This window comes from Phallusia mammillata, chromosome 1, assembly GCF_965637545.1.
Source record: "Phallusia mammillata chromosome 1, kaPhaMamm4.hap1.1, whole genome shotgun sequence".
NCBI lineage: Eukaryota > Metazoa > Chordata > Ascidiacea > Phlebobranchia > Ascidiidae > Phallusia > Phallusia mammillata.
In genome coordinates, this window is record NC_137252.1 from 30409863 (window position 1) to 30422197 (window position 12335).

Consider the following 12335-nt stretch of genomic DNA (forward strand, 5'->3'; position numbering starts at 1 on the left):
TTATGTGTGCTATACTTATGATGTTGTAAATTCCACGACTAGGCTATTCATGTTACACTACAATACATGTATGGCCTACATGGAATGTCTGAAGTTTTGTTTATGTAGCAAGAGACTGCCTAAACGTAACCCACGCAACTAGATTTAAAGGTAAGCAACGTACAACCAGGCCAGATATTGATGCTGAGTTAGTTTCACAATAAACTGGTGACGTACTCCTCTCAGATATTGAGCCAGCGTTTGCGACATATGGCTGACGAAACAAAAGCGTATTTACCGTCTTCAGCGACAGACGGCATCATGTGTTTGTTGATGATGTCGTCAGTTTTGTTTCGATGGAGCACATGCACAGAGAGGGATGTGTCATTCGATAACGGTTGTTATTATTTAGGTCGCTAAACAACTATGTTTTTGCGGTTAGAGTTTTCTGCATTTATTTTATAGAATTTGCTCGACTTGATTTGTTTTTATGAGAAACGAAATTAGGCTATCTTGAAGGGTGATGCACTTATGAATAAGCTACTTGGCCGTTAACTTATAGGTAACGTTGTTGAATTAAAATATGGTACATGTTTTATTTGAAAACATGCCTATGGTTAGTATAGGTGAATGATAGGCTAGTATATAGCAACAGAATTATCTGTAATTAGCCTGGTCGGTTATAGACTTGCGATTTGTACATTCGTCGCACATTCAAAAGAACAGATGTGAAAGCCACAATTAAAACGGTCGTTTTCAAATCCGTTTAATGCAATTTACCGCTACTCCTAATCCTTTGGCGTCTAGGTGAGGATTTCAAAGAGCTGAACAGCTGTCGTTGGTTCCTTTTCAAATTTCTCTTGCGTCTTAACCGCAACTTAAGGTCTTTATCGATTTACAGCAACGCGTGTGTGGTGCCCATTTAAAGGACTTCGGCCTGGTTAAATATGATTTTGAAGAGCGTTTCGCGATTGCGAAGATTCTCGGCAGCGCGCTGTTAATATTCATGTCAGGACATGAGGAAATAGCTTATGACAATTGTTTACCTTAACATAGGATTTTAAGGACTTACCAGGCAGTAGGCCACAGTTTTAAAATCTTGTTTCCACATTCTTTACAGTAGTTTATGCCAGTCACTTTTGTTATGAAATAAGTATTGCTTAGTAGGCTACGGTAATTTAGCTTAGGCTTCAATACTAGGCGTACGCTCAACAAGTAAGGAGTAAAGCCATATTTCATTGTCGTGTTGGCCATGCTGCATGATGTTCGGAAACCAACAGCTATTGAAGGCAATGCCGACCGCTATGCAGCTTGCGAGAGGGGAAGGAGCATTGGAGCAAACGCCGCCGTATTGGTGGTTAATGCGGATAATCAGCTTGTTCGCTTGCTCATGAATTTCAGCCACGCAAAATACATGTTGACAGGCAAGTTGATTTTGCTCAGTATCAGTTGAGATAAGGGACAGTCAACATAGTCGAATTTACCCCCCACAGCATTCGAGCATCGTAGAACAGCGATTTTGCTTGGCGCTTGCAGCATAGCCGTACTCCCTGGCGCGACCTCACGAAACGTAATTTCCCGCGCATGTTTTAGAGAGAAACCTGAGCCCGCCTCGTGCTAGCCCTGTTGACGATTTTCTGTAAGCTCCTGCGCTTGAGGTTACGCCTGAGCTACGTCGTCCAATGGCAACTCTAGACTGTTTACGCCATTTGTTTTCATCGTACGTCATCGCCAAGCTGGACCTCGAGAAGTGTTTTCGTCTGGCCGTAGCTCTCTGCAAATATTCATGTCGCGCTGCTATATTATTCTTTGCCGGATTTACGCATAATCCTTTTTAAACCAAAATTGCATTTTTGCAGTGTGCCATGATCTTTGAAAGTCACTTTATTTGTGGTATTCCTTTCATCTGCATTTCAAACCACTGAAATAACATGCAAATTTTTGAAGTAAATGCTAGTGTTTGAAACAAACATTTTGCAGCAAATTTTGCTTGTTCAATGTTTGAGGTCAGGAAGGTCAAAGTGTTGGCGGTTTTGGTTTTTAAATGCATTATTTGCACGTCCTAAGGTTGTTTTGTACTTGCAGAACTTGAAACAAAAAATATTGTTAAAAGTGATTTTTTTGTGCTGAAAATTGTTGCAAACGCCAAACATCATGAATCTTGAGGAAGTCAGCATTAACATGGACAAAGGACATGCAGACAGTCATCCACTTTTGGACAAACATGGCTCCAATACACAGGTAAACATTTAAAAAAATCATTCAAATCGATTGCCATATGAGTAAGTAACAATATATATGTAAGTAAAACATGTTAACAATGTTTTGTTGCAAATCAGTGCATATAGATGTTTTATGCGTTTTAAATATGAACGAACATGTAATTTCATGGAAACTGCAAAGAAGTGGAAATGTATTTGGGCGTCAAACAGTAAAATTGGGTACATGTAGCTGTTGTTTTTTCTCGCTACAAAACAACATGCATTTGTATGAACATGCATGCCTGCTCCCTACAATATCAGTAGTGCCATTAGAAACGGCTGTATTAAATAAACTGCAAATCTCTTTCTGTGAGCAGTTGATACCTTGCAAGCAATATAACTTACGTTGCTTCCTGACGTTGCAATGTGCTAATGTTGGTGATAAGGGAAGTGATCTATAAGTCGTGCAGTGATACACATGGGCATGTGCGAATGGGATATGGATGTTTGTGCATCTAGTGTTAGTGCATGACAAAGTATACAGTTAGCCAGCGCCTGGTGTTTTCATTGGTTTTACTAAACTTTGTTTTTTATTGACATTGATGCTGGCAAATCTAAATGCAATTAGTGAGCTTAGGACAAGGAAGCAATCAATAAATGTCAATTGCAGTTTGCTTAGTAATACTTTAAGAATTTATAGCTTTAAAACTGCAGATTGACTAGTAGTATATTATACTCTGCGGAAGTGCTGTTTGGCTTTTTTGTGTTCTCCTTTAAGAAAGTGTGGCAACATGAGTTTTAACTACAAACAAATGCTTGGCAATGAGGCCAAAGAAAATGAACAGGTGGATACTAATGTAGTAAAAGAGGCAGTACAGGAGATTGAGGTACTACACAATGTTATACATACATGATTTGATTGTTTTTATATATAAGTCAAATATACCCATACTCTAAGTGCCTATGTAAGCCTAAAGATACTACCACCTATGTAAGCCTTAAGATACTACCACTACCACTTGTTTATGTTAAGACACTATGACATATTGTTTATGATTCAGCATGTATGCCATTAACAGAGTATATTGTTTATGATACGTCATGTATGCTATTAATAGGGGTTTTTTACTTGCAGGAAAACTACATCAATTGCACCTACAATGCATCCAATACTGTCCATTCAACAAAGCTTCATGTCACAGTACAGGGAGATAGGGCAAGATCTCACTCTATTGTTACATTCCATGATGTTGGATTGAACTGTAAGTATTAGAGATAGACTGATATAGGTTTTTGAAGGGCGATACCAATATCTTTTTATTGGCAAAAAACTCCAATGTTGGTTAAAATGTGAGTGATTGTGCAACAAAGTAGCAAAAAAAATTGTTGTTCCAAGGTTATGCTTTGCTATGTGTATAAACAAACATGTAGAAATTGAAATGCGAAAGCCACATCAAAGCATTAAAGTTATGGATGTCGGAATGCCATCCCATGATAAAGATCAGTCACTGGGCAATGCTAAGGCAAGACACAGATGTGCCAAGCAAACATAATATATTGCAAATGTGCCATTTATCGGCTGTCTGATAGCAAAATGGCCATTAATCGGTAATATACTACATATCTGAGGATCTATCCTTAGTAACTATCAAACCAAAAGCTGATTCAAATTTTAGCAGTTTAGTATGTAAGCATAGTATTTTGCAATATTTTTACATGATAAATACTTTTTTTCAGCTGTTTCAAACTTTGCTGCTCTGATGAACAGTGAGCCGATGGCTCCAGTGATTCAAAAGTACTGCATTTATCACATTGATGCCCCAGGACAAGAGGAAAATGCATCTGCCTTGCCTGCTGGGTAATTTAACAGCATTATAAGAATAACAGAATCCATGTCATAAAATCACTGTTTCAGTTGTGATTGAGTATTTTTCCAAAGCAAACATATTTTTGTTGTTGTAATGGTGCGTTGTATTTTAGATATGTTTATCCATCAATGGAAAATCTTTCAGATATGCTGCCAACAGTCTTTTCTCATTTCGGGTATGTGTTTCTTGTATCCATGTTTTCTTGGACTAACAAACAATATTTCACAACACAAATTTTGCAGACCCATTCTAAAATTGTTTCCAGTAAAAAAGTCCTTTGGTATACACTTGGGCATTCAGAATTGCTTGTCAGTTAATTTTTACTGTTCTGTTGGTTTATAGTGAATAGAGGGATTAGTGCATTTCATTATATTGATGCATTGGGCATGTATGAATAATTTATGTTTCCTATGTAGACTGAAGAGTGCCATCTGTGTTGGCTGTGGTGCAGGAGCAAATGTTTTTATCAGATTTGCAGTAAGTGGTTTTGGTATTATTTACGTATGATGCCAGAAAGCTAATAACAAATGTTGCATATGTATTGGACATTTTATCAACCACTATCAATTACAATGTCAACTGCAAAGTGATGAAACAAACTGTTTTCTGTTCGTAAAGATTATGTACACATGTTTTATTGGGGCCCAAATGATCAATACAAAATTATTTTTTTCAAATTTCAGTACCTAAACTTTTTGTGTCTTTATCTCAGATGAAGAATCCCAACATGGTTGAAGGTTTGATCGTCACCAATCCATCTATTTCCACAGTTGGAAACTTGTCATGGATTGGCGAAAAGGTGATTATGACCGACAGTAACCTCAAGTACTAGATCTGGACAAATAAACTAGCCTTTTGTCCAGATTGCTTTTGCACAAAGCACTGTCGGTGTAAACTGTGTGTCTGCACACTCACAGGTTTAAATATTTGCCCTTTTTTGTTGACGACAAGAAGGTATGTTTTGTGTCCCAGGGGGGGCGTTACCGGTGTGGCAGTTGGCTGGTTTCGGTCTGTAGGGGGTGTGGCTGGCTTGCTAAGTTAATCAGTAATCGAATATCAACAGCTTGTATTGATTATAATGGTTCTTGTGGGTTGGTGTTTTTGGCAGAACTCTGATAACCCAGGAGGTAAATTTTCTTATGTTGACTGTGTCTGTTAATATTTTCTCAAGTCCATGCTGCAGAAGGCAACATGCTGCTTGTCACATATTTAGAGCTGCTCACACAGCGGTACAAAGTTTTTTCCAAGATATTCAACATTGTAGTCATGCCCTTATGCAAGTAATCTATGTTAAAAAAATATTTCAATAGCATATGGCCAATTTTAAGCCATGATGTTTTGTATTTTAGATCAGCAATATTACTACTCCATTCACTGATCAAGTCATGAATTATCATTTCACCAAGGTAAAAAATAAATCATTCTGGTGTCTTGGTTGTGTTCTAATCTCACTCTGTCTACCAACAATCTTTCTTTTGCAGTCTGAGGTTGAGCTTGTCAACCATGAGCTGTTGGACAACCACCGCAAGCATTTCAAGCAGTTTATGAACGCTGATAATGTGTCCTTGTTTATGAAGGAGTATGATAGGTACTTATGCTCCTGTGATAGCCAACACTATTTGTCTGGTTGAATAGATAAGCAATTTTACTGTGGGCATTTGCAGTATTTGTCATGTTTCATTCTCAACTAAAAATTAAATTAGCAACTCCAAAAAATAACAAGAAAAAATCCTAAATCCATTCAAACAAAAAACTTGTGTGGGTTTGTTAAAGTCAGTGATTTCCAATGTATTCCTGTGTTCCCACAAGGAAGCAAATTAAAGCAAAATAAATGTTTCAGACCAGTGACTTGTCGACGAATTTCTCCCTAACCCAAAACGTTTTCATTACTCCCTAATATGCTACATAGCAAAAGCTAAACCAAAAAAAGATCATTTAAAATTGATCTTTTATCAACTTCACAGGCCATTTCCAGAGCGTAACAGCAGCCCTACAAATCACAAAAAATAAATGTAATTCTTTCCCCTCCAGTTTCGTCTCAGTTGGAAACCACTGTTGTAGACAATAGCCAAGCACCATTTTAATGCCAAACCACTTTCAAACAAACATACAAATCTTAATTTGTTTTCATGAGAAGCATAGAGTTTTTTTAAGAGTTTAATATAATGTTTTTCAAAAAGACGTGCTGAGGTAAGCCTGGTTAGATCACCCGATCCACAACTCATTGACAAGACCACTCTATCTTGCCAAACGATCATACTTGTCGGTGACCTTTCCCCATTTGTTGATGATGCTGTTGAGCTCAATTCAAGACTTAACCCAAAGAAAACCACATTCTTGAAGGTAAAAACCTTAAACTTTCCCTTCTTGGGTTAGACTTGAGGGTGCCTATGCTGTGTTAAAATCAAACAATTTTGAAGTGCTCCATACACAGTTCTGATAAAACTATTTTAGGAAGCTACTTCTGCTTTTTATGCCAAGTTTAGGCTGTTTGATTATGGGCTGTGTGCAATTTTATTCATAACTTTGCCTTGTTGGAAATTGTTCAAGCTAAAGGCAAGAAGTTTAAAACTTGGGTGTTGCAAACGATTTGTACAAACATGAACACACTTAATATGTAAATCAAATAGGCATTTTCTGAGGTGTTGGGTTTGCTTTAAGTAAAAAACTCTTTTCTACCACTTGCCCTCATAGATGGACTGTAGTGTGTCAACCTGTTGATCTTCTAGTTCAAACTATTAAATACAGTGAACATTTTTTGCATGTGTCCAAATTGTAAAAAAAGCTAAAATATGCTTGTTAAACTTAAGCTCTTTAAAACATTGTAAAATTATTTGGGTCGCTTTTTGTGTAATTAATTGCTTAATTTGGAAAACTCATAGCAATGTACTTTTAAAATAGAGTTAAATGCCTAAAATAAAATATTATTGTATTTGTATTACAAGGTGACACTTAAAAATTATTTTCTTTAAGCGCAATATAACTGATGTATTAAAACATATATCCTTGTATATAGATGGCAGATGCTGGTGGTATGATTTTGGAGGAACAAATCTTCAAAGTGGCCGAGTCCATCACTTACTTTTTGCAGGGTCTTGGCCACAGTAAGTTCTTGTGCATGAAATTTATAAGCCTGTTGGCAACATACACTCACATAAATATTGTATGCTGTACATTGCAAGGGTATTGTTCAAAGCATAACACGACCACAGTTATAATTGCACACTTCTAAATGGCATGAGCTGTACATATTCATTAACATCTCTACTATAGAGTTAAGAATGCACAGTCACTAATGCACCATCTTCACTTCTGATTAGGCTATGGGCTAATAGCTACACATGATTTTTGAAAGTGAGTTTAATGGACCAGGTCCATAGTTTTAACTTATATGAAGCCTAAATGTACTACACTTTTGCATAAAGTCATGCACTGCATACATCTTATTACAGAATGTTGTTTAACTGACATTCATTCTATTTCTTGGCCCTTATGAAGTCTACTATGTTGTTTGTAATGTTATCCCTAGGCTTAAGACTTGGGGCATTGGAAATATATTGACATTTATCCACAATAAACGCTGCACTTGTTGGGCCAAAAAAGTCTCATGTAGCCTAAAGGCTATTTTGCCTATCTGGCTATAAAGACATGGCTATAGGTTGTGATGCCCCATTTAAAAACCATTTGTTTGCTCTATAATGTACCAACCTTAGGATTTGGAAGTATCTGTCTAGTGAGCCTCAGACAAAAATCAGTATGTCTAGACATAAGACCTAATTTTGCCAGACAATAAAATAGGTCACCCTTTGTACTGCCCTCTTCTACTACATTAAGTTATTGAATATTCACAGGAAATTAGTGCCCTGATTTTTGACTTCAGGAAACCACATCAGTTTACTTATCCAATTTTGTAAATGTAAAATTACAAATATGGGTCCGTAAGCACACTGCCCTATTTTTCCATTTTTCAACAATGGCTGGTTTAATGTTTCAGTGAAATAATTACGACTTGTACGTGTAGTTTTTCTGTAGTCTTCTAAAATGTTTTTCGAAGCTGTACTAATTTTAATCAATTAATTGGGTTGGTTAAGTTAGACACATTTCAGTTAAATTAGACACAATTTAGTTGGTTATCCTTTTATGACATATTTACTTAAATTTAACATATAAAGCCTAACACAAACATCAATCTGTGGAAAAAAATTAGGCCTTCTTAGGTGTACTAGCAAATTTGCTGTTTGTAACTGCTTTAAGATGCACCAGATGCTATAAAAATACAGTTTTTGCAGTAAATCATAAATCAAACACACCAAAACTGGATAAGATGCTGTATTTGTCTGCACACAGGATGGGTTAAAGATCTCATGAAACTTGTCCTCCCTAAACAGTACAACGAATTCGGTTCAGCATGTTCAAATTGTCACATATTTTAACTTCTGCTATTGATATTGTAAACAGTAAATCAAATTGCTGCCAAGTACAGTTGGTGGGAGTGTTGGCAGTTTAGTTTACATCATATATTTTTATCCTTTAAAGCTGTTCGTTTTCCAATGAGGGGAACAGGTAAACATCGGTATTGAGATTGTAAATGTGTTTGACTTTGCATCTTGTGTTTGTTGATGTTTCACCACTGTCTGTATTGATTGTACTACCAAGTACCAATGTGCTCGAATTTTTTACTCAATGTCCATTTTTATGTAGTTTTGCTGGTGTTTAGTAAATGTATATTTTGACAAATGCCCAACAGTGGTTCCTTGTCCACAACAAAGGTTACATTCACTTTTAGCCCAATAAAGATAAACGAATACCTTTATGTACTATAATAAGCCTGTGTAGAAGACATTAGTTAACAGGTTCCTAGACATTTATCCATGTTCCCACTTTTTTGATTAATTGTAGGCTGATCACATAAACATAAGCTGGTGTATTGTATAAGTGCATGCTACCTATCTTATTTTACAACATAACAAGAGGGGGACCCAACCAACCACCTTACAACAACCTACTCTATATGGCAGTGGTTATCAAACTTTTCAAGTATGCAGCGCCTTAAACATTGTTACGCATGCTTGTATTTTGTCATCAGGTCCTAAAACCAGTGTTCCATACCGGAACGAAACCAAATAACGTTATTCGTTCTGACCGAAAAAAAATTTATAACGCTATTTTTCAGTATTTCGGTTTTAACAAAAGAACATTTCTTTGTGGTCTTTACAACTATTAAGCGAAAAAGAAAAAAGTTCAACGATTATTGTCGGTAGTTGTTACGTCACATAACATTTGTCAATGATGGTCAAACGGATGTAAATTGTGGAGCTTCAATTTTTATTATAGTTCAACGGCGCGAAATTTTCAGCAATTGTTTCATGATAAATGTCCAGAACGAAATACCGGAATAAAAAATAACAGTATTTCATTCCGTTCCGATATCTTAAATATTTTTTATTTCGGTATTTCGTTCCGGTATTTGAGCCAAGAATTATTTATTTCGTTCCGGTATAACGTTCCATTCCGTTCCGGTATAAAACACTGCCTAAAACACGTGAAATTTTTTGCACTATACAATAGCAAATATTTCATGCCACACTTGCAAATCTCTTACGGCACACAGTTTGAGAATCACTGCTATATGGTCTCAGCCCATACTGTGAAGCACAAACCAAAAATAGTTTAAGATTTTGATTGTAAAGTTATAGGCCAAGGTTTTGAATGGTGTGGACTATTTATTGATGTAACATGAATAAAGTTGATTGTGAAAATAAAACAAACTTGATCTTGTTAAGTTCCTGGCGTGATGATGACACGTCTGGCAAGATCCAGGACAATTTCATCAAGCTCGGGTGATGGCGATCACAAGAGGATCCGTACTCTTTCATCTGACTCCACAGGTATGTTGTTGCTGTTAATGACATCTCTTGCTTACTATCCCACAGCGATTTAGTCAGTATTGTGGCAGAATGAAGTTGATTAAAGTGATTAAATTCAGTTTGATAAAATGTTACTGGAAACTTTAGTATCCTTAATGATGAATTTGCAAAATCAGACAATCAGTTTTATAGATTGTACTGGCATGTATTCAGAAGTTCACTTATTCGATATGTACTACTGTGCTGTCAAACTGTTTTAGGGACATAAGGTTTTTTCAAATTTTTAGTCAGTTATGTAACCATTCAGGTCAGATCAGTTCAGTAAGTGGCACCAGTCTTATAATGCACTTATCACACATATCCAGTAAACCTATATTCATCCCGACGCGTTTGACCCAAAAAATCTGTCCGAATTAGGCGAAGATCCAGGTTAACTGATGTAGATTAGTTCAAGCCTTAGCACATTAAAATCATTTGTACCCCGAGTTTTGTCTGAATTAAGCGAAGATCCGAATCTGCTTTTACCGAGGTTTACTATATTCACCAACAATAGTATATAGAGTGTATATGTTCATCTTGGATTTCTTACAGGAAAGCAGCAACAACCTTGTACAAGTAGTGTCAGTAGTCAATCAGGGCTGAACAGTAAAATAACGACTAAAAACGTAGTGAGTGCAGATTGCATAGTGGATTCCATGCAAAGATTGTGAGCACAGGTATAAAGTTTATAGTCATTTGCATAGATTCTGGTTCATCTAAAAACAATGTTTTCAAGAAATAGTAGTTTTCAATATGATGTTAACTAGAATAATAGGCATTTGTGTTAAAATGTGCTCTAATAAATTTGTATTTTTGTTTATTCATTTCAACTCAGTATCAAACCTAACTTCCACCCTTTTGGCTGAATGTTCGCTTTACTTAATTTCAACTTTTTAGGTGCTTCTCCAACACATCAGCCTATCAATGGCGAAAAACCATTGGCTCAAACTGACAAGACACACCTGGTTTCTGAAGCTGTCTGCTAAATGTTTTGACCTTAAGGGTAACCCCTCCAATATGTGACTGCCTTGGTTGTTTTATGCGTATATTCTGTACGATCGCTATAGCTACCTGGTCCCCCAGATATGTGTTTGTGTAGATACATGTTTGTTGCAAATACTGGTAGTATAGTGCTGTAATTGACATGGAATAAATGACAGCCGAATGTGATTTTCTCATCATAAGCCCTGCAAAGCATGACCTTGCATACTTAGACTTGCAAAACAGGCTAGGCTGTGATAGAACATTTCGAAATTCACATAAACATTTTACATCTCATATAAATTGTCTATCCTATATTTCGATCATTGCTCCTACCAAGAAGAAACAACAAGTACAAGGTTACACTGTACACAGTCATTTCATTCTGCAAATATGTACCCATAATAAGTTTCCTGAAAGTTCTATGGCTCGCAGTTGGTGTTTTTTCAGTGATTGCTTCCATAATTAGTTGCTATCAGCGCAAGTAATTTCTGTGATGTTGTGTTTTTTTTGCTTTTTGTTTTGTTTCTTTTTAGTTTTGAAAGGTTGTGCGACTTGACATTGTAGAAAGGGGACAGTTTAAATATTTCCAATACTTGTAGCAAGTAAACATTTTGGTGGCAGGGTGAATGACAAAACAGAAATGGCTGATGCATGATATTTGTGGTTCGGTAGCTTTGTTTTTTATGGGATATATGGCCATGTCAATGGATTTACCAAAGTTGGAAAATGCCAGCCATGTTTCCATTGCCTTTTAACACTAATTATCCTGTATGCAAGTGCCCCTGAGCAAATCAAAAAAGCTTGCTATCCTCTGTAAATGACAAAGTGAACATGCTACAAAATGCATTGACTGTAAATTGCTGGTAACGTCCATGAATTATCACCACATATGTGTAGATCTGTATTTACGTTCCGACCTTATTTCGTACATGAAACTGCTCGTAGTCATATGTCACCTGTACAAATAAAATGCAAGTTTGGGTTGCACGGATTTGACCCCATATTGAAAGCTGATTTGAAAAGTTTTTATTGTGAAGCCAAACGTTGAAGTAATATTTGATGCCCTGCTTTTAGAAGGTAAGTAATGCTACTATAAAGTTTCATTACTCTGAATAAACAGATCCATTGAATCCTTTGTTTAAAACTGTGGTTCTCAACCTTTCGTAGGCCCCCTTAAAAATGTAAATGGCAATCTCGTGTTGGAATTTGGTACTAATTATGACTTGAAACAGGTCGAATAGAGTAAACAAGAATCCGTAATCTTGAAAAACCTCAATATAGACAAATAGTATGTGAAATAGACAATTAAATTAGGGAATAAAGTTAAAAAGAAAATGGCTTTTAGTGGGTGTTTCTGGCAAACCTACACCCATGGCCTCCCGGAACACAGCCCCCTG

The 12335-nt window shown here is 36.4% G+C and overlaps 1 protein-coding gene across 3 annotated transcripts; it reads left to right on the top strand.

Moving 5' to 3' along the window:
• The first annotated feature begins 2039 nt into the window (after nucleotides 1-2039).
• On the top strand, nucleotides 2040-11925 carry LOC145209149 (protein NDRG3-like). Of its 3 annotated transcripts, none has more exons than XM_080079405.1 (13): nucleotides 2040-2220; nucleotides 3316-3442; nucleotides 3918-4038; nucleotides 4161-4223; nucleotides 4465-4525; nucleotides 4761-4847; nucleotides 5398-5454; nucleotides 5530-5636; nucleotides 6229-6391; nucleotides 7065-7152; nucleotides 8585-8621; nucleotides 9832-9936; nucleotides 10852-10917. In XM_080079405.1, exons 1-12 carry the CDS (start codon nucleotides 2134-2136, stop codon nucleotides 9890-9892), a joined length of 1059 nt encoding a protein of 352 aa, XP_079935531.1. In that variant the 5' UTR covers nucleotides 2040-2133; the 3' UTR covers nucleotides 9893-9936; nucleotides 10852-10917. The 3 variants fall into 3 exon arrangements, with proteins under 3 accessions (XP_079935531.1, XP_079935528.1, XP_079935529.1); XM_080079402.1 differs by having other exon boundaries at nucleotides 2041-2220; nucleotides 8585-8611; nucleotides 10852-11925; XM_080079403.1 differs by lacking the exon at nucleotides 8585-8621 and having other exon boundaries at nucleotides 2041-2220; nucleotides 10852-11925.
• Nucleotides 11926-12335: the final 410 nt, after the last annotated feature.